At 37.5% G+C, this 25,020-nt stretch overlaps 1 protein-coding gene across 12 annotated transcripts in view; it reads right to left on the bottom strand.

The window, feature by feature from the left end:
• The window catches only part of abi2a (abl-interactor 2a), a 37,048-nt gene that overhangs the window by 10,347 nt on the left and 1,681 nt on the right, over window positions 1–25,020 (bottom strand). For 6 of the 12 annotated variants that reach the window (XM_026272204.1, XM_026272208.1, XM_026272205.1 and 3 more), the window contains exons 2-6: window positions 6,154–6,321; window positions 2,993–3,169; window positions 2,809–2,826; window positions 2,177–2,274; window positions 275–424 (exon numbers count right to left, since the gene is read on the bottom strand). In XM_026272204.1, coding sequence (XP_026127989.1) covers window positions 275–424; window positions 2,177–2,274; window positions 2,809–2,826; window positions 2,993–3,169; window positions 6,154–6,321 — 611 coding nt within the window. The remainder of the gene's footprint in view (window positions 1–274; window positions 425–2,176; window positions 2,275–2,808; window positions 2,827–2,992; window positions 3,170–6,153; window positions 6,322–25,020) is intronic. The other 6 variants (XM_026272206.1, XM_026272207.1, XM_026272211.1 and 3 more) reach the window with 1 other exon arrangement.

Below are 25,020 nucleotides of genomic sequence, written 5' to 3'. Positions count from 1 at the left end.
CTCGCAACTGGTTGCCAGGGTTTCAGATTATGCAATTGTGCAGACAATCAGCGATGCTTGTTTTAGAAGTGCTGAGGAAAAGCGATGTCTGTGTGAAAGGGCTCTGCAGCAAAACAGACTAATCAATGCTAGCTAATAAATACATGTGCATTCAGTCACTAAAGGTGCCAAAAGGTCCCAAACTGCTTTAAGTCAGTAAATCTAGACATGCATGCACATTGAGAGCAGTGCGAGAGATTTTCTCCGACAGAGAGGGGGTTGAGGGTAATGGTACCTGTAAGTGCGGTTCCTCTGATTAACAGATGCCGTGCGCACAGGACTTTGCTGCAGAATGGGCACCATATTGCGTGTGGGGCTGGGGACATAGTCATTTGGCACCGTTGGAGGCCGCACTGGCTCAAGCGTTCTGTAGGGGGAGTGTCTCCTGTCGGGAGAGACAGCTGGTCAATAACTTTGGGAAAATTTAATCAGACAATTATCAGGTTAGAAAACTGCAATACATATGTTTTGCCACTTTGTCGCCATCTCAGTTTGAAAACCTGAGGTGTGCTGAATTATGTTCCTTGCATGGGTTGTGCTCCGACACGGCTCCAGCACGGATGAATCTAATATTTTGAGAAGTATGGTGTGGATATTTACTGTACTTCACAATCACAGATCCTGGCCTACATCTTGGAATATATGACCCACATAAAAATTTTCACCGTATTGTATATTTTCATCTGAACAAGTAAAATGTCTGTGATGTATGTTCTGACCAACTGAGGAAAAAAAAGCATTAGCAACCAGAATAAACTATTAGCATACATTATTAATTAAAACAATTTATTGCTATTTTAATTAACTAATTTGTCTCTTCATCACAGGAAAAACGGCATCTTGATGTTATTAATTTGCTTTAAAAGATGTGCTATTTTTACCAAAATACAGTGCTTCTGGACTATGGCAAACATGTAACAATTAACTTTTTTTTTAATGAAAGAAATAGTGAATTAGTGGAATAGTTAATACATTTCTGCCAAAAAACGAACAAGTAAATAAATAAATTTAGCTTGGTCTAAATGAAATCATGCTATTTTGCAGTGACATTTTCAAGACAAAGGACATTTAAACCCCAGATTCTCATAACCATGTGTGTAGGCACAATCATATTACTGTAATAAAAAAAATAAAAAAAATCACATGTATTCAAATGTAATAAATTACAGCATTAAAAAAAATCTGCATAGAGACAGTACAACAAATACTACTTTTTTCGACAGTACAATAATGGGAATTCACCCAAAAATGCACTTTATTGTCATGGAAATGAATGTCACAAATGATATGGATTTTATGAGGGAACGAGCTTTTGCTGTGTTGTGTTGCTGACCTGTCCATTCAGCAGCACACAATCTGGCCTGCAATGACCAGCAATCTGGGTGCGACACAGGAAACAAAAAGAGCGCCAATGTGCACAGCTGGTGCTCAGAAAACAGGGCAGGACACACCCTCTCTCTCCGCAATGCTCAAACATCAAGCTCACCCTTAATAATGAACACACTTTAAATATTGAGCATATCTGATCTTTCATAATCACCGTTTCTGACGCTTTCACAATTTTAGATGCCAAAGCATATTTAGCATGCCTCTTTTCTGACCCAAATATAAAATCAGGCTCTTCACTGGCATAAAGGGCAACAAGGGATGTGAAGGATAATGTGATCTGTGGGGCTGAGGCTGAATTCTCCCCGAGGACTAAAAATACATGACCCACACATGTGCTCCTGGACTCAACTAGAGCTGTGTGACCTGCACTGAAAAACAGGCTTTTACTAGGAAATAAAAACCTTATTGTTGTTGTAGAAATGTTATGATAAAAAACATTGTTTTAAATGATCTGATAAGTTGAAAGCATCATAAACGACCAGTCAAATGTTTGAACACACTTGATGTTCTACATACTGGAAATTACTACTGTAACAACAACGAATTAGTAGCTGTGCCGACTCGAATCAAGTAGGATTTGTCATTCACTTAATTTATCATAAAAACTTTACAGAATATATGTAAATCAAAACATTTGTGCTGTTCAAGGACCTCAGACATGTGAGTATTATGAGCAAACCACTGCCACAATCTCAGTGTCTGATTCTCACATTTCTGACCGCTAGATCTACAAAGTGCACATACATACCCTATGGTGCCTTTGCCTGGCATTGGGGGGCTTGGTGGTTTCTGTGTGGGAGGTGTGGTGCGAAGAAGGCTGCCCACCTTCATGTTCTGGGTGTTGACCTATGACAGCAACAAATCAACAACATCAAAAACAGCCTTCAGTTGTAAACAAAAAACATCTCAGTTTCACAGAAGAGGACGAAAAACAGTTTCCAAGTTAACAATAGCCTAGAACAGCCGCAAAAAATGTAGAGCCACAGAAAGAGCGCGTTTTATCACAATTAGTTTTAAGAGAAAACAAAGGAAAGCCCAAACAAACAGAACAAGCTCACACAAACACACACCTACTACTGAGCAACATGCAACAATGATTAAAATGCAAATGTGATATGGAAATGATGAAAGAAGAAACAGGAATGATTGCCAAATGGTTGTTCAATTATTATTCACTCCATTAATGTATATATAAGACATTTCTGAGCACCCAAATATTGTTTTTGTATTAACTGACAAGCCTTTAAACCTACAACGAATCAATCAAATACAGAATTTTAGTATTCTCAGTCCATATTAGGTCATATGAACTCAGGAATCAAACCTTATTCCTTCTCCATTCATGTCACCTGATCATAAGACGGCTGTAAAGGCCCTTACCTTGAACCTAAGCAACCACTTAAACCAAGAGCGAAGCAGAAAACAGAGGTGAGAGGAAGCACAGAGAGGTTAGTCACATATCTCAGACACAAAGAAAACCCACGTCTGATTCTGCCATTTGTTAGTTCAAAACAACCATGTTAGTCAGAAAAATCGTTCCTCTCAAGCTGAGCCCATGTCCTACCTTCACACCGTGACCGATATCGTCCAGCGTGCTGTAATCGATAGGTTTGCGAATGTACCGCACTGGCCTCTCGGGATTGGCTGGAGCAATGATTTTATGCGTGCGGGAGGTGTTCTTATTGGTTGTGAGGATGCCGATCTCCCGCCTCGCCACTTTTTCTTTGTGGATGTCCACCGTCTGGAGGAAAAATTTAAAGTTTGAAAAGTTTAAAGAACTTTGAACTTCCTAAAGCCAAACTGGGTCATTCAGAACTATAACCATATTTGTATTCATGATAGATAATGATATAATAATATAGGACATTTGCATACAAAAGTTTTAAAGCTACAGTGGTACTGCATTGGAGCAAGAAACAACTAGAGGAAAAATGGCCTCTTTAAACTTTACATTTGTGGAATCAAGTTACAAAACACAAGAGTATGTGAGGCATGTAGTTGTGAGAGGTCTGAAATCTCTGTCAGCAGAGTTCTGTTTCATTTCACACGGAAATTTGGGAGAGAATTCTGTCAAAAGCACTTCACGAGAAGAGCTGCATTAGTTGTGCCACTGTGTTTAATCGCTTTAGATCCCATGCTGTTGACAGCTGTTAAATAAAAGATAAAATAGGAAACATGGGGGGTTGGGGAATAAGCCGCCGCTGCTTGCATCTCAAACACAGCTAAATGATTTTCAGCATTAAGTGACAGTGATATGGTAAACAGGGATCGAGTCCAGAGCAACAGCTGAGTCCACAGATGAGGGCAGTCGTGAGAAGACAGATCAGAGAAAAAAAAAAAAGTAAGAAAAGTGGAAGAGAGAAATCATCCAGGATGTAGAAACAGGCAGCTGCTGTTGACCTGGGTTGCATTTCCCAGAAACGTCGCTAGCAAACTATGGTCGCAAGTTCTGTCATTAGCAACATAGTTCAACAATCCAGCATTTCCCAAAAACACAGTGCCAACAAACATTTGCAAATAGCAATGTAAAGCTGTGTGGTTGAAACTGCAGCTCTTGGCCTGTGGTTAGAAGCATAGTTTCTTTTTAGTGTGACTTGTGGACATACAGATTATGCTCTTGTGTAAGATTAATAAGATAGTGTCTTTCATTCCATATCCATTCATAGAGTACAGAGAAAACCGTAATATTGTGAAAAATGCAGGTGGACATTAAGTATTTTTACTTCATTACTGTAGTAAAATATAGTTTAAGTATGCATAATTTATTGGAGGAATGTTTATTTTGGGAAACTTTCACTATATTCCAAATTATAATAATGTACTTTTTACTTCACTACATTTCATTAAAACTTATCATTTCTTGTTCCATTTTGAACTGGAGATTTTCATTTATTATTGTAAATGAAATCATATTTGGAACACGGGTGTCCAATGTCTGTGAACTAAAGCTTTGTGTTGCAATCTGAATGGTGTAGGTTTTACTTAACTAAACATAAAAATAACGCAAATTAATGTCCATGCATCTACCCGACTGCTGTAGCACTTTCAGATCATGTGAAACCAGAATGTTTGGGTAGAATTCTTCTTAAAGGAGTCCTATTATGCTTTTTCACTTTTTCAACAGTCTTCAGTTAGTCTTTAATGTTGCTGTTTGAGCATAAAAAAAGATCTGTTACAAATTACAAAGATTACAAAAGATAAGTTACAAATCTCAAAGTCCAGTTCCAAAGGAGATATTTTATTTAACAGAAATCACTTTTTAAAAACTACAACAAATGACTTGCTTGAAGTAAAACTCCCGTGAGTCGCAAATCACAAATACTGACGAATGGGATGAGACCTGGTTGAGCTGCACTAGAGAAGGCCACGAGTGTTATCACTATGTCAGAGACATGCTAGCTTTCCCAAGGCAGATGTACTTAGAGTGGTTACAATCCTCCAGGTTTAAATTGCGCTCAAATTTATTAGATTTTGATGCAATATTTACACTTAAGCTCACAGTAGGCAGCTTTGGTAAGAGGCATGACATTCACAGCACACGCTGGCCCAGCTAACCAGTAACAACACATTTCGTATTTCAGAAGGCGGGCCTTCATTTAATACTGTTGTAATAGGTGTTGTAATAATCTAAAATATGTGAAAAATAATATGTTTTTCAAACAACCTAGTATGAGATCCTGTTCTTTGTTAAAGAGCATAATAGGTCCCCTTTAAAATGCAAACACATTTTGCACAATATGACGTCTTGTATGTTTGGTAACACACATTTTGTTTTTCCTTATTTCATTACACTACTTAGTACATTTTGTTATTTTCACTTATTTACACACATGAATTATCAGTAATTGTTATTGCATGCATTGTATTTTTAGCAGGAGTAAATAAAATGATAAAATAAAAAATAAAAGGAGTACTTCGTACTTTTACTATATTTGATTTATGTACGGTCCACCTCTGGAAAAAAAAAAAAAAAACTTTTGTAATATTATAGATTTCTTATAACATCCATAATCCTTTTAATCCATATTTGAGTTGCAAGTGTGTGGTCTCTGGTTCAGTTTACTGTGGTGCTGTGAATAGTTACAGCTCAGAGCTTTGTGTAATGTAACAGTCCAGATGTGACGCCACAGTAAGGAATTTGACACAAGTGGAAGTGGAGAGACAGAGAGAAAGAGAGAGAAGTGGTGACGGAAGAAGAGAGAGAAGGCAGGGGCATGAACACATAAATGAGTATGTGTGACTAACATTTGCTTGTATCTTTGGCTGGCACAAAACATTACAGCGGTCGCACCAGACCCCTGCAGTTACACTGCATCTGATTTACAGCTCCTTACAGTCTGTGACTCTGTGGGAAGATGTTGCATTACAGAATCAATGAGACTCGGAAAGAGGCTAGACAAGGATCCTGTCTGATCAGCCAACCAAAGATTAGAACAATTAAAACAAAAAAAGCAAGACAATCTTTGGTAACTGTAATTTTAATGTGTGGCCATTTTTTGAAGGCATAATTTCTGATTAGAGTAAAGTTTAGTCTAAAGTTTTTTACACTCATTTTAGCATCAGAAACTTCAAATTCAGCCTCTTATAAACTACTTTTTACCTAACCATGTCATAGTTATTTACCTGTCTACTCCTGGCAGACTCTTTGAGCCATCAGTCGTTCTTCAGTAAATATAGCCCAGAGTGTGAGATTGTGTGGGGAGGTGTGGTGTGTTGCTTGGTTACCTGAGAGATGTGGTTGATGGAGGACTCCATTCGGCGCAGCTGGGAGGCCTGGATGTCCAGCATTTGGAGCACATTGTTGGCGAGTGTGTTGATCAGGTAGGCCACACTGGCCAGTGACTGAGTAGTGTAGTTCTTGGTTTCCTCTAGAGCGTCGTGCTTGTTTGGAGACTGATGGAGAAATTAAAGAGCAATAGTCAGTGTGCCATTAAAACTGTTCAGCCATTTCAAAGTGTGATATTTGAGTACGCAGAGTTATTTTTGATGGTTAAAAAATATATTTACTGCAGCTTGTCTTCATTCATGTTCATCAACTGAGCTTTTGTTGAAGCATTTTGTTAATATAGCAACGAACAAACAGCAGGAGCTGTTTAAGCATTAGTTGTTCTTAAATCTGTCATGCAAAATTGACACTGCTACTAACTAAAATCATCTTTGCTGAATCATTGCTCAACGAAACCAAAACAAAATCAAACTGGGGTCTTGCGAGTCAGAATCGAGCCAAATCAAATGGATAAAAAGAGTTGTTTACAAGCTGCTCTCTTCACTGACAAGCGGTTTGCAAGTTTCATTTCTTACGATGGATTTAGGTAAATATCTCCTTGATCCAACACTTTCAGCTTTCTGTCTTTAAAAGTTTCCTGTTATAGTGAAAGACTGCTGGGATTGAGTGTGTGAGTAGAGTAAAGTGTCTGGATGAATCAAACCGAATCACAAACAATTTCAGGCCTTAAATGTAACCATTTGATCAATTAAAAAAAACAATAATTCATTAAAAAAAATTGGAATCACTAGTTCTGATTCTAAAGTGCAGAAAACAAAGGAGATTATTGCTGAAATATCACTGAAATTAATTCTCAGGCTAGTATACAGTAATCACCACCATCAGAAAAAAGAAATTGTCAGTAATATTTTACTGGGGCTTGTGCGACGCCCCTGGTGTGGAATGTCAGGATCTAAGCAGTTCTTCTGTGACATCAAGCTGCACAGTCACATGACCCGGGCTTTGATCCCTAGGCTGACAGAGAGAAAGTATACGTGTGTGTGTCTGTGTACACAATTCCTGTCTTTGTCCCAGGACGGTACCAGGATGAAACAGTCACCTCTCACATACTTTTGACTATTATAGATTGCAAACCGCTGTAACACAGATTCAACAGACCACCACACAACAACAGACCACCCTGGATCTCAAACCACCTTAAACCAGTACAAAAAATTTAATATGAACCAATAACGACTTCTTAGTGACAAACAAGAGATCTACTGTACAGACAGTGTTGCTGATGTTATACATTGATAGATATGCAAAATTAACCAATTATCTCATAATGCAATGTAACTTAACATCATGACATATGTGACCCTGGACCACAAAACCAGTCTTAAGTCACTGGGGTACAAGAGAAATTAACTAAGAGAAATGAACCAGGAGAAAACATTACCGTCTACAGCCGCGAGAGGGCGCTCTATGCTGCTCAGTGCTCCAGTAGTCTACACTGAAAACATAGAGCGCCCTCTCGCTTCTGTAGACGGTAATGTTTTCTGTTGGTGCTTGGTTCTAAATAAATGTGACTTATAGTCCAGTGCGACTTATATATGTTTTTTCCCTCATCATGACGTATTTTTGGACTGATGCGACTTATACTCCGGTGCGACTTATAGTCCGAAAAATACGGTAGTTGTATCTTGGCCAAATATAGTCCTATCCTAACAAACCATACATCAATGGAAAGCTTATTTATTCATTTTTCAGATGATGTATACATCTCACTTTCTGAAAAATTTACACTTAAGACTGGTTTGGTGGTCCATGGTCATATAATATCTAATAGCCAGTAGGGCTGGGGAAAAAAAAGTAATAATTTGGTTTCTTGATTTTAAGAAAAAAAATATTGATTCTTAAATCACAAGTATTAATTAGTCTAGCCTGGTTTCTGTTAATCAAGGAAACACTGTAGCACACCTGACATCAAATAAAATCACAAAACGCTTTGTGCTTTGTTACCTCTGATATGAAACAGTCCATTTTATTACAGTATTCAATAGGGATGGGCATTTTGGGAAATTTCACATTTTGATCATCGATAGGTTTCAAAAACGATTAATCGATTAATTGGGGTTGGGGCTTGTGCGGGGGGCAGGGAATGGACATAATGGATATAATGAAACAATCTGAAGATTGTTATGAAAATGAATGTTAAAAATAAAAATCTGACATGAAAACCTGTCTATGAAAACATGAACACATGATTGGAACATGTTAGATTATGATGAAGCAATGTTATTAATAAAGAAGCATCTAGAAAGAAATATCTGCCTGAGGTAGGGCTGTGCCAAAAATCGAATGCGATTTTCATGTGCATCACATCAGTAAAGATGCTCCTGTGATTAGAAGTATATCTCCAGCACGTGCGTTCAGATCAGGGTTGGTAGGTTTTCACAACAAATCCTGCCCAGTAACTTCTTAATACTAGTCCAAAACTAGTCCAATCGCGTTTCCACGAGGTTCCCCTATAAAAATTGCTTCCCAGGGTTAAAATATACATTTTTTGGAAGGGTTGCCTTGGTAAAATTCGTATTTTAGGGGCGAAATATCACGTTGTTTGTATTGGGGTTGCTTCAAACCGCGGACATGAAAAACAACCGCAGACTTGGCAACTGAAATCTGTATCCTGTCTCATGCAATCTCTCAATCAGTGTTTTAACTACGCAAAGATATCAATATAATAGTTTGTAAACAATGTTATGTAATATCACATTTAACTTACCTCAGATAAAAAAAATAAAAAAAAAACATTCTGTGACCATAAACCTGTAAGTAGATTTTTTTCCCCTTGAGAAAATCTGGCATATACTGAACCTATTATATATTCAAAATAACCCATATCGAATCAAACTGGAAGTCTAATCTTGTGAATCAGAGAATCAAATTGAATCGTGAGATGCGTGTTAAACCCAGTCCATTTTTTTTTTATAATTTCTTCCACAGTTATCAGATGATTGCATCCTCCTAACTAATAAATCGATTTATCAGTAAATAACACTTCACCTACCCATCTAAACTTACATGAATATCTCACTGCATGAAACAGAGCAGTTAATAAGTGACCAAACACATGTGTAAAAAAAGAAATCATTCAGTCGCATGGATGAACTAATTCTCAATTTGCACCACTGAATGCATTTAATGCACTGAAATGCTGCAGACCCAGAAGAAGCTGTGGGCTTGCAGTGGGCAGGCATTTAGGCCAGGGAGGCCCCGTCCTCCCCCAGGACACACAACGACACACTGACACTAATATGCAGATGCAGTGCACTGACCCACGCTGATGACATCACAGCTGCATCTGAGCAGAGAGAGTGGAGGAGAGACCGTCCAACACAGAGCTGACCCTTTAAACTATGAGAAGCAGCGGCTAGAGATAAAACAGGTCCCTCACAGCCGCTGCAATGCACCGCTCATGTGTCCCCATTTTTGTTGTGTCTCTTTTGATCCATGGGGCGTAACAATGTCAATAACTAGAATAATTTTTCATGTGCGTGATAATTGCTCTAATTGGCTATTATGTTGTATGTGAATCTGGATCATTGGTAGTGTTAATTTCTTAACATTAACGAAAACTATGATGAAAAATGTTCGTTGACTAGCTTTTTTCCCATGACTAAAATGAGACGAAGACGAGACGACAATAAGGTCAATAAAAGATAACTATGGCTATATCAACATGCAATTTTGTTGACAAAATAAGACGAGACTAAAATGTATTTAAAAAAAATAAATCTTTACCGAAAAACCTTTTTTTTTTCATCAAAAAAAAAACAAAAAAACTGCAGACTGCTGTAAGTGGTTCAGTGAGTCAAATGTTTATGAGTCAGCCTATGCTGGTCACTCTGTATGCTTGTTTTTTCAGTTCAATAAAAAGCTTTCTTTCGTGTGAGTAGGGAGGGAATTATTCCGATGTTATTAAAATTTATTTGTGTATTTAAAGAATAAATAAAGTGTGTCTGTGACCCCTGAACTGATGTGGGTTTGCAGGGCAGGTTTGGAAGAGGTGAATGTCTGCTCATTATTTCAGCTGCTTTTGTCTGATTTTGAAAAGAGAGCAGGTACAGGAGTCACTGGCCAGCCCACTGAAGCACACAGTACATCTCTTTGTTTCAGTCACACACAAATGGAAGCAGGGTCTGTGACTAATTACACGGTAGTGTGCCCATTAATGACCATTCAGCTGTGTGCTCACAGCACTGACCACAGCAAAAGGACACATTGATTTTTCAGTGATGACTCAAATTATTACACTCTGAAAATGAACAGGTGGGTAGAACCAGAGATGCTGATGACACTTTTGTTCCTCGAGCTCACAGCTCTATTCATCAGACACTTTTACAGAGCCCGCTTTCAACAGTAAGAGCTTTTCAAACAGGGTGTTAGACTGCTGGGAACGCTACTGACATGACTACACTTTTCTGAAGCGTGACTGTGGCACAGCTCAACTGAAAGCAATGAACCTTACAGATGAGCTGAAGCAATAATCACTGTCAAAGGATGTCTCAAGTAGTGCAGTAGAATTCAATTGAGCAACTCTGCACATTCAGAGGGTTCTTTTCAATAAAGCTTTCAAAAAGAGAATGAAAGAGAGAGTTTCCTTTTCATTTCATCAAGATTTTTGTCTTAGAATGGCCATTTATCCCGCTTTCTATATATTGCCACCATGCATCAAAACCGTATATTGGTTGACAATAAGACGTGACTCAATTGTGTACCCAGAAGCACTTTAAACCTGTTTTAAAAGGCATAGATAGCCCAAAAATGAAAATGTTGTCATTATTTACTCATTCGCAGGTTGTTACAAACCTGAAAAAGTTTCTTTCTTTTGTTAAACACAAAATAAGATATTGTGAAGAATTTAGGTAAACGAACAGTTGATGGCAGCCATTGACTTGGTAAAAAAAAAAAAAAAAACAATACTACAGAAGTCAATGGCTACTGTCAACTGTTTGGTTACCCACATTTAGCGTTGCAAAGGGGTGGAAAAATTCTGGTGAGTTTCCATAATGTTTAATAAATGTACTGGAAATTCTCCACATTTTTGCAACCCCAACCACATTCTTCAAAATACCTGACTTTTGCAATCGACAGGAAAAAGAAACTAAGCATCACTGTCATTACTGATCATAACAGATTTCTCTAATCAATCCCATTTTGATCCACAAAATATTGATTGGATTTTTATTGTGATTTAATTCAATATGCAGGTACAGGAAATGTTGATTTTGAAACTTTGAATCTCTAAATTAATAGCATAAATTATACAGGGAGTCTATTTATTGCCTAAATTAAGTGAAAAATATTATGCATTCCAAAAACATTTTCAAAAAAAGGTTCTAATTTTTTATTTATATTTATTCTAGTTAATTATAGCTTGTTATTACATTTTATTAAAAGCCTTCATAAATAACCTCCAACTGGTCTAAAATCTCAGAAGTGTACATATCCATTCCAGAGAGAGCACAAGAAAAAATAATTTGCAATTAAATGCAACAGACCACTCCATCTTGAATCAATCTCTTTAAATAACTATAGGCTTTCCTTGCAGGATCACATCTGGCTGCAGTGTGTGTTTATATGGCTATTGAGAATTGGGGTGGACTCTTGACTTGAGCCAGTAAGCATCTAGCATTCACCCAGTGACCGTTTATCAACCTTTACCGTATGTTTCGGACTATAAGTCGCACCTGAGTATAAGTCGCATCAGTCCAAAAATACGTCATGAGGAAAAAAACATATACAAGTCGCACTGGACTATAAGTCGCATCTATTTAGAACCAAGAGAAAACATTACCGTCTACAGCCACGAGAGGGCATTCTATGCAGCTTAGTGTAGGCTACATGAGCACTGAACAGCATCTCTGGCAGCATAGACGCCATCTCGCGGCTGTAGACGGTAATGTTTTCTATTAGTTCATTTCTCTCGGTTCATGTCAAATTAATTTTGATAAATAAGTCGCCCCTGACAATAAGTCGCAGGACCAGCCAAACTATGAAAAAAAGTGTGATTTATAGTCTGGAAAATACGGTAATTGCCATAACAATGCCCTGACAACCAGCCACAAAATTAGAAACATAGGTTTCAATATATAGAATGCTGTAAATGGATAGCTTGACTACTTATATAAGTTTGCCTAAAGTTTGTCATGTGAACATGCAGTCGAGGATGTATTGCAGATGTGGAAGATTAAACCGAGAATCAAAGCAGCCCACACTGTCTCTCCTCCTACACACATGCTGGTGAAGATGAAAGAGAGAGGAGTCTATCAATGCAGAACTGGCCAAGACGAGAAATATCAGCATCTGTCTCCCAGTACGATGTTCTCTCTGTACTGCACGAGAATGATGGCTCATGTCACTGTAACTGCTGCCTGTCAGTACGTCAAACAACAGCCGGTCTGATGACAAAGATTCACACAGAAAGAGAAAAAAAGGCAGATACCAAATGTGGAAAACAGTGTGTGGGTTCAACAGCTAGAGTTTATAGGTGATCTGTGATATTTTGGAAACCAGAAAATACATGAATTGCACAGGGATTTAAATAAGTACAGGACAGGTGCTGGTGGCCGTCTGTCTGAGTACATTTACAGCATCTGTTGTCGGGAAAACAGGGATTTAATTAAACCATCATTAAAGGGTTAGTTCACCCAGATAGCAAATGTAATTAATAACTTACCCTCATGTTGTTTCAAACCCGTAAGACCTCCGTTTATCTTTGGGACACAGTTTAAGATATTTTAGATTTAGTCCGAGAGCTCTCAGTCCCTCCATTGAAGCTGTGTGTACGGTACAGTCCATGTCCAGACAATGAATGCATCCAATATAATAAACATACGATTTTTTTCTCAATTGTTTACTTTCACTTAAGACATAACTGACAGTTTTTTCAAACATACTATCCAAGACGGGTATTTTCACATATTTTTAATGTATTTGTCGGTACAAGAGCAAGTGTTTTGAGTGTCCGAGTTTAGTCCCGAACGTCTTTTTAGACTGGCCTCCAGACGGTTGAGATCAACCATTAAAGGTGGGATATTTTTTCCTATTGAAAGAACGATCATAGCTCACTATCAGCAGTTATTTTATCTATGTTCATAATATTTCTTACATATTATTGCTCGGTTTAAGAGATAAATAAAGATTAAAGGTAAAGTGATTGCGTGTGTGAACTAGTCATACCGTCTCTATATTATTGTGAAGCTGGGGGGTTGTAAATAGCCTAAAAGTAGAAAAAAAGTAAAAAGTAGAAAAATATGCTATAATAAGTTTTGAGATTCTAAGATACTTTAGTGATAAATCACAGGACAGCGCTGACAACTGCGTTCCTCTGAGCGCGCGATCTTCACAGCTATGAGTTTTTGTGCCGCAATGCAGCTGCGCGAACATGGTAGCTCAATATAATAATACACATCCGATCGTCTAATCGCTTGACCGTCCAAACCATAAAACATATACAACTGACAAAGTGAAGACTCAAGGCTCACCGCTCACGCGTCATCACTATGTGTTGAACTGGCATTCACATCCATGTTTTGCTTTTATGCCACTTACTGGTAGAATCATGTGGCTACACACGCTTTTAAGGGGGAAGTATTAACAGGAAAAAACCGACATGGGAATATCACGTCGGTTAGAGGTTCTAAATTTCAGTTTTGATTACTTTTCGATTAATCATCCAGCCCTACCATGTCACTCCACATGGTCACACACAGAAATATTTAAACAACTAGGTTTTATTGTTGTTATTGCGGGAAGGCTAGTTCTTATTGTGGAAAGAAGTTTTACTGGTATATTGCATACGATAAGATATCTTCCATCCCTATTACTGACTAATACATTTGAAGGGCAGAGTATATGCCCTGAGATATTGAACTATTGAAATACTGATTTGGCATTTCCAATTAATGTAGGCTGGATTAGTGCGACCTTGTACTTGCATCACTCACACTATAAGATCAGGTGGCGATTAGGCCTGTCACGATAGAAACTTTTTGTTTTGCGATATATATTAACACAGAAATAATTGCGATGAGTGATATTTTTGTCATTTTACAGACCATATCAGCATAATCAGCATAATAATGCAAGAAGACCTAAACACTTACAAATGACAACAAACTTTTAATTTTTAAGAATATTAAGATCATGGAAATTAAATGGAAATGGAAACCTTTAAAAACTTAAATAGTAAATAAACACTTTCTAACAAAAAGTGCAAACAAGTACAAAAAAAATAACTTGTATGGAGATTTGTCCATCTACAGATTTTTTTTTTCTTGACCTTATTTTCTCTGTAAATTAAGGGTGCTCATTATTTCTGAAAAACACAATCACTACTCAGCAGCAGTCAGATGTCCATATGCACAAAGGCACAGAATCCTGAACAAGCACCTCATGACTACACCACATTGTGTATGAGAACCAGCAAAAGACATACTATCAAACAGGTTGGAAAATATTGTGGCGTCTGTGACTGCTTGAGACGGATCCTGTTGCTGACCTGCTCATACTTATACTTCAGCAACCGCAAGGAGCACTGATTTGGTCATGATCCGGGCGTTTTGTTGCAGACCTTGAAAAAGCTGTCTGCAACAACAAAATCCAGCCAAAAGTCCTGTAGTGTGAGACAGCGCTGCTCCAGACAAATTTGTAAAATGTAAGACACAACAGCTCCTATGAATGCAGTCATTTCAACTGAGTCAATATCACAGACGTCAGTTACAACAAAAGAGCACATTCTATATAACAGACAACGAATCAAACAGCTGTGGACTCTTACAAATACTAACAAAAGACAGTTTCACTTTCATTCTCTCCTTCTTACAATCTCTGTCACTTTCTTTCTCTGTGTGTGTGTTTGTGTCTCTTACTCTCTCTCTAGCCTGTGTTTTGTCTGCCTGTCCCTGACACACTGTCTATTAATCTGACCTAGTTGGTCGTCTGGTTTCTCTGGCCTGAGGAGAGGGCAGCACTGCACCATGAAGCTGGAAGACAATTCACAAAAGAAATGCCTGCTTGCCTCTTTTACATCTCAAGAAGAAGAACAGAGTGAGGAGCAGGGAGAGACAGAAAGACTTAACTGCTGAGTCTGGACACAGCTCCTCCATCTTCTGTGCTGCAATCACTCTCAGATGGTGAATTACTGCACACTAAATTTTGAAATATGGGCCTCGCTGTCCTTTTCCCAAATGGCAACAAACATCTGATTCACACTCTAAAAGCCTCGCTGCCAATAATGAGGCAATCAAGATGACTAACAAATGAAAAACATCCCTGAGAAGCGGTTTAAAAAAAAAAAAAAAGTATATGATGAACAAATTACTCCAGAGAGTAATAATTACCTACATTACTATAGCAAATATACAGCATGAAGACAACAAAAGTGTGTTTAGAAGCGCAAAATCAAGAGAAAGTTGTGTTTAACCCTCTGAGGTGATTTTGGGGCCTTTGAGATGTTTTGACATGCCCTGGCATTTGTCCTTATTTCAGCTACTTATACTATTGGTCAACGTTACATATTTTTGTATTCAGCACAAATTATGCTACAATAATATGTGAGCAAGACTGATCTGCATGTTTGCATTTTTTAGAGGAAAAAAAAAGTTAGTGGTTAGTAAGTTTTGGGGAAAATAATATTAACATCAAAATTACGTGAAAATCATTGTGCTTAATCATTCACAGAAAACGATATATTGATTTAAATTTTGTAATACATGCTTTGTGATAGAATTGCTGTATGCTAGGGAGTGACAATGGCCATGAATATTTAGTAAAACACACCTGAGAGACAAAGGGCCGTCCCCTAATGGCCCATCAGTGTGACTCTTATAGTGAGGCAGGTAAGAATGAATGTCATGAGACTGAGGCCGCGTCCACATGGAGACGCGTTTCTGTGAATACGCACAAATTTTTTATTGGATAGGCGTTTCGTCCACACGGATCCGGTGTTTTCACAAGGTGAAACCGCTATTTTTTGAAACAGGGTCCCAGAGTGGATAAATTTGAAAACGCCGTCTTTGCGTTTTCGTCTGGACGGCTAATCCGTATATTTTCTGAAACGATGACGTCATCAGCCCACGTCTCCCCCCTAGTCAGACACCTCTACATCACGTAACAGCAACAAAAACATGAACAAACACTGAACGATTGTCTTTTTATTAACTAACATTAACAAAGATTAATAGATGTATTGTTCCATGTTCGTTTGTGTACCACGCACAATGTTTATGAGCATAGTCCAAGTCTTCTTCTCTGTTTTTAGTGTATCTCTGTGTCAGAATTACAGCGCCACATACTGGTCTGGCATGTATTCTACATCATTTTGCGGTTTCGTGTGGACGCGGATATTTCTTGAGACGAGGAAAAAAAAGATCGGATTGGGGTAAGCTCCGTCTCCGTGTGGACGGGGCCTTATTTTTATTTTTTTTTACGTAAACATTATTGTGCACACTGATCTAACCACAGACTTCTGTTTAACAAGTGGAACAAGTAAAGCATACCTGATATTTAAGTGATTGCCGCTTTTTTCCATGGATTCAAGAAAAACAATAAAACAAACCAGTAGTCAAGGATCTTGTTTTACCATATAATATCAGGGTGATATATCCTATTTGGAACGCACCGTATAAATGGGCCTTTGAATTACTGATTCGTTCAAAATTAAGACTCATTCAAAAACTAAACACAGCTGTGTTGCTTGGAGGCGTACAGCAAGGTAATGGCTTTATAGGTAATATTTTATTTGGCAAAACTGGGCAAAAACAGACACTACTGTGTTTAAAATTTAACACAATATTAAAGTCTGAAGTTGTGACATTTTGCCAAGTATGGTAGATGGGGTGCTCTGCATTTAACCCGTCCAAGTGCACACACACAGCAGTGAGAAGTGAACACACCGTGAACACACACCCGGAGCAGTGGGCAGCTATAGATCCAGCACCTGGGGAGCAACTGGGGGTTCAGTACCTTGCTCAAGGGCACTTCAGCCATGGGTATTGAGGGAGATAGAGAGCTGTTCATTCACTCCCTCCAACCTCCAACTCCTGCCAGCACCGCGACTTGAACCTGCGACCTTCTGGTAACTAGTCTGGCTCTCTAACCATTAGGCCTCGTTATATTCAGGACAGTCAGCACTCGTGAAATATTGCTCTCTCTGCTCGTGTGACATCGCTTATCATGTGATATAAACATGAGACAAAAATTCAAGCATTCAATATCTTGAATATTAGGGCATAACTTCAGACATCCCAACCTGCAAAAAGTCATTTCAGGGAGGTATCCCAAAGACCCCCAACCAATTTTATATCTATAAGCTATAGGCCTATGTAATTATTTGTTAATTACGTTTAAATATGTAGATTACTTTTACTATTTATATAATCTGCTTATACAATTTATGTAAACTGCTTTTATTCATTTTCCATTGCAACTTTAAAAAGGTCTAAAGAGTTTGTTGTTTTCATGTAGCCTTGGCAACTAGCCTGAATAATATGCAGATGAAATGAAACTTGTCAACTCACCTCAACATGCCTTTTGCAATCATTTAACCCGCCATGGGCAATGCTTGAGCAAGACTGTCATTATGTTTTACATCTATAAGACAGGGGTACACTTTTTTTTGTGGCACTCTCCCTCTGCCATGGTGCTCCTGTTTCTAGATAGACATAACTGATTAATTTTGTTCGGGAGAAGAGATAAAAGCCCGCCCACACTGAAAATTGATTGGTTGATTTGCAGAAACAGGCCAATCAGGATGATCTCTGTCTGACATGCGCTTCTCACACACACGCACATTAGCATACACACGCAAGGTCTCTCGCTCCCTCTCTGGCTACACGGTTTGAAACACAGTATCTGTTTCGCATGCGTGCTTTTGCTCACTCGGTCTAGATTCCGGGAGATTTTAACTAATTTGCGGGTCTCAGGGAGCCGCTTGCAATATGCGGGAGACTCCCGGAACTTCCGGGAGACTTGGGATGTCTGTAACTGCAGTTATGTAGTAGTTCCCCAGCATTATTTTTGTCAACTGTATGAAATGTAAGATGACGTACTGGTCTAGGGTCAGGGTTAAAAAATGTAATCGCATTATTTTTTCATTACTAATTAACGCATTAAACTGACAGCCCTAATATATATATATATATATATATATACACTAGGGGTGTAACGATACGCGTATTCGTATTGAACCGTTCGGTACGACGCTTTCGGTTCGGTACGCGGTACGCATTATGCATACCGAACGGTTCGTTGGACTAATTAATTATATTTGGAAAAAAAAAAGAGAAATATAATGATATGCGTTCAACAAGGTAGCCCAATAACCCAAACGACGTAACAGGCAACGCCCCTGACACTCCCGAAGAAGAAAAAAACACCAACTTATGTTTATGTTATGTTATGACTCAGTCAGGCGCTCGCTCACTCAGTACGCGCTGAAGGCTCGTTGCAAAATGGCCAATGCGTTTAACAGACTAGAAAAAGAAGATGACTCTCAAACATATTGTTTGAGATGCATGATTCCATCTATGAGCTGCTCGATCAGAGTGACATGAGAGCCCCTCCTTAGAACATTATTTGTAAATCCATGTTATGGTAAGTGTGCACGTGAAGTCTTTGCACACTTTCTGAAATCCACACTGTGGTAAGTTTGCACACTACACTAGTGCTCTGCATTCTTTCTAAAATCCTATATAGTGAGGGCTTCGCGCGGTTGCTTCATTGCTTAAAAAAAAAAAAAAAACACCAGCGTGAATACTTGAAACATGTCAACTCATTTACGCCGACATCACCTTATTGTGTCAGTATCTGGGAAAAGACGAAAAAAAGGAGAAACATGCACGCAACAAACTATGCCTGCAGCATTTAGACACCAGTATTATAGCTTACAGGGAATCCAAAGTGCACCCAAACACCAGACCTGTTGGTTATTTTAGGATCTTATATTTCTGGTCTGTTAAATGCATTAGACATTTTGCAATGAGCCTTCAGCGCGTGCTGAGTGAGCGAGCGCCTTAGGGTCCGTTCACATATCGCTCCTAAAAACGCGTGGAAAACGCTAAGCGCGTCTTTCTCCTCCTTTCCAAAGCGCTCGGGCAGAAGCGCTCATGAGGCGTCTGTCTTTGCTAAGCAACAATGACGTGCTCTCTCCATGAGACGCGGAAATTTCAGCAAAGGATAAATGGATTTGCAGCTCTAAAAATCGCTTGCAGTAGCTCTGCTACTAAATTTATTTCAAAATTGCAATCCATATATAACTATGATCAGCTGATCCTTCATCTTGGCTGAGCTCTCAACGTTGTTACGGGAAAGGATGAAGCTGATTGGTTAGTTCTTGTCACATGACCCGCGGTGCGCTTGCGGCATTCTGAAAAGTTGAGATGTTTTTACATTTTGCTGTATCTAAAACGTACCGAACCGAACCGAACCGAACCGTGACATCAGTGTATCGTATCGAACCGAACCGTGAATTTTGTGAACCGTTACACCCCTAATATACACACACACTTTTTTTTTCTAGTAAAAGAAAAGTGGACTTTTTCTAGAAAAGTGTACTAGTGCCATGAGATGAAAGAAACCAACCGCCATCCAGTCCATAAAAGGAGAGGCATTCTTCTCCAAGGTTCAGTCTGGCATCAACTTCCAGACATCCAGAGCTGTTCAACACAACCAATTATGTAAATAATTCAATCACACACATTCTGAGAAGATCATTTCGAGGGTTTATCAAATACAGTTTCAACTTGTCCATCCACACTAAATCAAGAATGGGCAGAAAACCACTTTTAGCACACTTCATTTTGACATTCATGTTCAACTGTCATGCGGCACAGACACCATTTCTGCAGCCATCATGTTTACGGTCTAATCACGGCTCCTTCTGGAAATACTATCCTGCTGCTAGCAAACTCGGCATGATACGCTGTACAAAACGCTCTGAGAAAAATAGTACTGACAATTATCGGCTATTACGGATACATCAATGGCCAGTTTATCATCTACTGAAAAGAGCAGAGTACTAAGGCCGATGGTTAGAACTGTCATCATTATTGAGACTAACAGGGTATCTGCAGAGTTTTTAATTTTAAATGTAAGACTTTTTAATGACCTACACAAATAAAATGAATAATGTATGTTCATACAAAATAAAACCACAGAATCTCAAAATAAATAGTGTATCTTAGATACTTTATTAAACAGGGCTGTGCATCACCAGCAAAGTCCCGATATGATACGCATCACTGTACAGAGGCCACAATGTGATAGGTATCATGATACGGGACTGCACTAGGGCTTTCAAACTAATTTGAATTTCAAATATTCGTCGAATTTAAAATAAAAATCTACATTCGGATGCAAAAACTTTGCATTCAAATTTTAGGTGTGCATTAAGGAAGATGCACGCTGAACAGAGCGAGAAATTACAGACGCGGATTTGATTGCAGCTGACAGAAAATCCTGCCGCACCTCAGAGGGCAATTCACATCGTTTTCAGTTAAGTTACATTATATTCGCCCAAATCATTGTTAATGTACATAATGAATTGTATATTGAGCATTTTCATTGAAACGTGTGATTTGATAAAAATACTCTATCTGATAATAGAATACTGAAGGGGAGATCACTAAATCGGTGTTTTCAGAAAGCATGCGCATTTATCCACAGTAAAGAGAGACCGTGTGCACATGGTTGCCAGGTTGACAAACACATAACACTAGACTTGCTTGATTATGACAAAAATCATAGTCACAGTTATTTTGGTCAATATTCACGCATAATGACTTGCCTGTCAGGTGCTTTTACAGATACGTGTGTGCGTCCAGACAAAAAAAAAAAAAAAAAAAAAAAAATATGTAGTTAACGGTCATATCCTTATCTGTAAATGTCACAAATTCATGCAAGCCTTTCCATTTTTGCATAAAGGCCTGCCCTGACAGTCTGCGTTAAGTTGAAATCTTTACTGAAGAGCGCTAGCATAGCAATTTTGTAAGGTTTGTGCCATTGCTGCTCTTAACTAATTGAATTGGTAAATACCAAAAACAAATTTGCTTTCTATATTGGTTAGACCTCCAATATATGTAAGCTTTTTAATAACAGTAGTAAGATTTTTTTAATGCTATAATATAATTATTGCTGTTACCTGTGAAAGACAGAAAAAAAATGTCAAGTGCTTTATAGTGTTTTTTTTTATTCAGATACCTAATTAGTCAAGAAGTACATAATGCCAGCAAGCATTTGAGCAAAGGCAAAGGAGGCCATTTATGGTATTATGTGAATAGACTTGCGATATATGCGATATATTGCGGTGATTAATATGCACGATAGTGTTATCGTGGGCACTTCTAAATACCGTGAATAAATATACATTACAAATTATTCCGAATTTGGAATGCATTTTAAGAATAGTATTCCCATCAGCTGCTTAAAATGCACAAAATTGCTGTATCCTGCTTGAAAGGGGCATGCGCATGTAAACAAGCGTTCATGAGAAGCACATGGAGGAATACGCGAGAAACGCGCTGAATGAAAGGACATTCACTCTCTGACAGCAGATGAAGCTAAAATGCAGCCCTTACACTTTAAACACTCTAAAAAAAGCAACTGTTACTTTCTAAAACCATATTTAAATAATCTTAAATAACCATTCAGATTTGTTTTTTTCCTATGGTGTTTAATACAGAGCCAACTACTGAAATATTTAGACTTAATAGGCTATTTATCTTCAAACATTCATTTTTTTTTATCTGGACTACAAATGCCTTAGATGTTGTTTGAAAGTGTTTTGATCTTTTATTGTTCATTCACAATTTACATTATGGTTTCATTAGTTAACATAAATTGCCAATTAAAAAATTATTCTTAACATTCAATCTTAAGTATTCCAATATTTAATAACACATTGTTAAAATTGCAACTGTGTTATTTAATGAGCTAACATGAACTAAGACTTGTATTTTTTAACAAAGATTAATAACTTCTATAGTAAATGTAGCTATTGCTCATTGTTTAGCTATGCATTTATTAAATGAGCACCATGCAACGTCCGAACTGATTGCACTATATTTTATGTATTGCACTGTATTTTATGTAAAATCATTTTCTATTTTTAAACGGTCTTAAATTCATTTTAAGTCCATTTTTAAATTATTTTCATTTTCAAGTTCTTAAAATTGCTTGTTTTATTTTTGTGATTATTTTTCTTCATTACTTTTTTTTTTTACTTTCTTTTTGAATTACCATTGTGTACAAAATGTGCTATATAAATAAACTGGCCTTGCCTTGAATGTTAATGCATTAAGGTTAACTAATGAGGTCCTATTGTAAAGTGACACCTATTGGTCTTTATAGTTCTTTTGCACTTCAATGTGTAAAACATTTAACTTTTATATATTTTTCTGTATTGCTTTATTGTTTTAAATGTTTAGTTATTTTTGTTAAAAGAAAAAAGTTATTTAACCTATTATACTATATTATGACCACTTTTTTTAAACAAAATTGCAATACCGTGATAATACCGTATACCGTGATAAAAGCATTATCAATCAACCGCAACAGGAAAATTTGATACCGGCATATCCCTATATGTGAATAAATACTATTTGACTGTTTTAGTTTGTTATTTGTCTAAAAATTACAATAACATTTTTAGATTTTTTTTTATACATATTCCCAAAATATTTGTTTTTTGTCTTACTACAGGTGGTCTAATAAATTGTTAATCACTTTATGTTTTCATAGCATTCACATTTTTTTGGAGGAAATTGGGCAGAATGTGAAAATGTGTTTTTGTCAGTAAAATTAAAAGAAAAAGAAAATAGGGGTTTTAATCGGATTAATAAAAAAAATAATCAGCCAACTAACTGATTATCAAAATAATCATTAGTTCATTAGTTGCAGACCTAAATGAAAAAAAACTGTGGTTTAAGGTTTTGTTTTACTCAAGCAGTTAACAGTCTACTAAAGAAATTAATAATTATTTGAAACCTTGCACTCAATTTTAAACGTTCTTGTATTCAAATTAAGCACAGTCCACTGCTGCACACGTCACAATATCAATACAGAGACAGCTGTATCGATACTCATATCGTCAAATCTGAGACAATACATTATCGTATCGATGTATGGAACACAGCACTATTATTAAACAAGTTGGGGAAGACTTTCAACAAGTAATAACTATGGATTAAAGGTAATAATGTTGTAAATATTGCTCTGTTCTTTTGCACAGACCAATCGCTTCGCTTCAATTTAACATCAGCACCTGCTGATATGTATTCTATGAATCAAGGCCTACAGTTACAATCTATACTGTTTTACTCAAAAAGTTATCTGCATCTTGGATGAACTGAGGGTATATAAATTTACAGCAAATTATGTATTCTTCTGTGAAATATCCCTTTAAAACCTCTTCACAAAGACAGTTAAGACTTTTGTTTTACCATTAAAGAGATTTTAGACTTTTTTTATGACCTTTAAGACACTTTCTAAGGACCCCCGGAAACCCTGAAGGTTGTTTTCTCAAGGTCTAAATTCAATATTGCTGCAATGCACCGAATAGTGATTTACTTGAAAATATGGGCGAGTAACCCAGTCTGCTTCAGAACATCTTACAAGTTTTGGAGACAACAACAATACTGTTGAGTCACTGTGCTCTTTAGCCTAATAAATCAAGATCTAACATTAATTTGGAGTTTCTCCAAATAAATAAATTCTGTCTTTTCCTAACCATCTCCTCAGGGAAAAAGAGTAAAACTCTACGTCTTCTAAACTTGGAATCGAAGCCAGAAGAAAAGTGTGCATCACATTATCTCCATGGCTGCCATTAAAACAAACATTCTGGAAGGGCGTCCCCACCTTCCAAGATTCCATTAGTATTCAGAGCGGACCAATCTCTCCACGATTCACATCATCCAAACACGGATCCAATTACAACTGATAGTCCTCAGCAACAGATAGTCAAGACAAGCTGGAATGGATACAATAGCCCACCAAAAACACACACCTTAAACACGTATAAAAACTGCCCATAGTTTTGTCATCTCCACCTTTCTCTCTAAAATCCAAGAACTCACACTTCACATGTAAAGTCAGTCGCTGATGTTCACAGACTCAAATCTGACATGTAGGCCCAGATAGCTTGCTTGAGGCAATGAAAGCAAGCATATGATTTAGCTGATAAACATAAATAACTGATGTGATGAATCCAAACAGTCTGACATCTCTTTAATTAACAGATTTTTATAATCTATACAAGCACATAACTCTGACTCTTCCTTCCTTCCTTCATATCCTTCCTTTCAAGCTCTGGTCCTAAACCAGTGAGCTACCTCAGAACAGCATTCTTAGGCATCATAGGGACATGCTGGGATGGATGCTGAAATCATAAAAGCCTGCCGCTTGCATGCTCCTCTAATAACAAAACACATTTGACAAATATGAATCTATATTTAATTTATACAGAGGACACCATGCAGTTTAATTTTACATTTAATTATTACATTTCTGTACCTGAATACTACCTGTTGTATTTATCTATGCTTGTAATTTATGTATTTGTCATTTTACTGGCTGTTCACTTGTCCCTTTAGTCATGTTTGAACTTTCTTAGGCTAGTAGTTTTTGATGTGGTATCAAAGAAGTACTGAGCTTTAATTAATGAATGGAAAGCAGGGTTACAACCAAATATTTTTTTATTTTCTTGCTGATCTGAAAAATAGTCCGTTCACTGGCTCAAAAACCATCATTTGATCTGAACTGTGATATTTGTGATCTGTTGAACCCCTAGGACAAACTGTTCCAAAATGTAACTTTTGAAGGGT

This window comes from Carassius auratus, chromosome 9 (assembly GCF_003368295.1).
Source record: "Carassius auratus strain Wakin chromosome 9, ASM336829v1, whole genome shotgun sequence".
In the NCBI taxonomy this organism is placed as follows: domain Eukaryota; kingdom Metazoa; phylum Chordata; class Actinopteri; order Cypriniformes; family Cyprinidae; genus Carassius; species Carassius auratus.
This window is presented reverse-complemented; position numbering and strand designations above follow the sequence as displayed.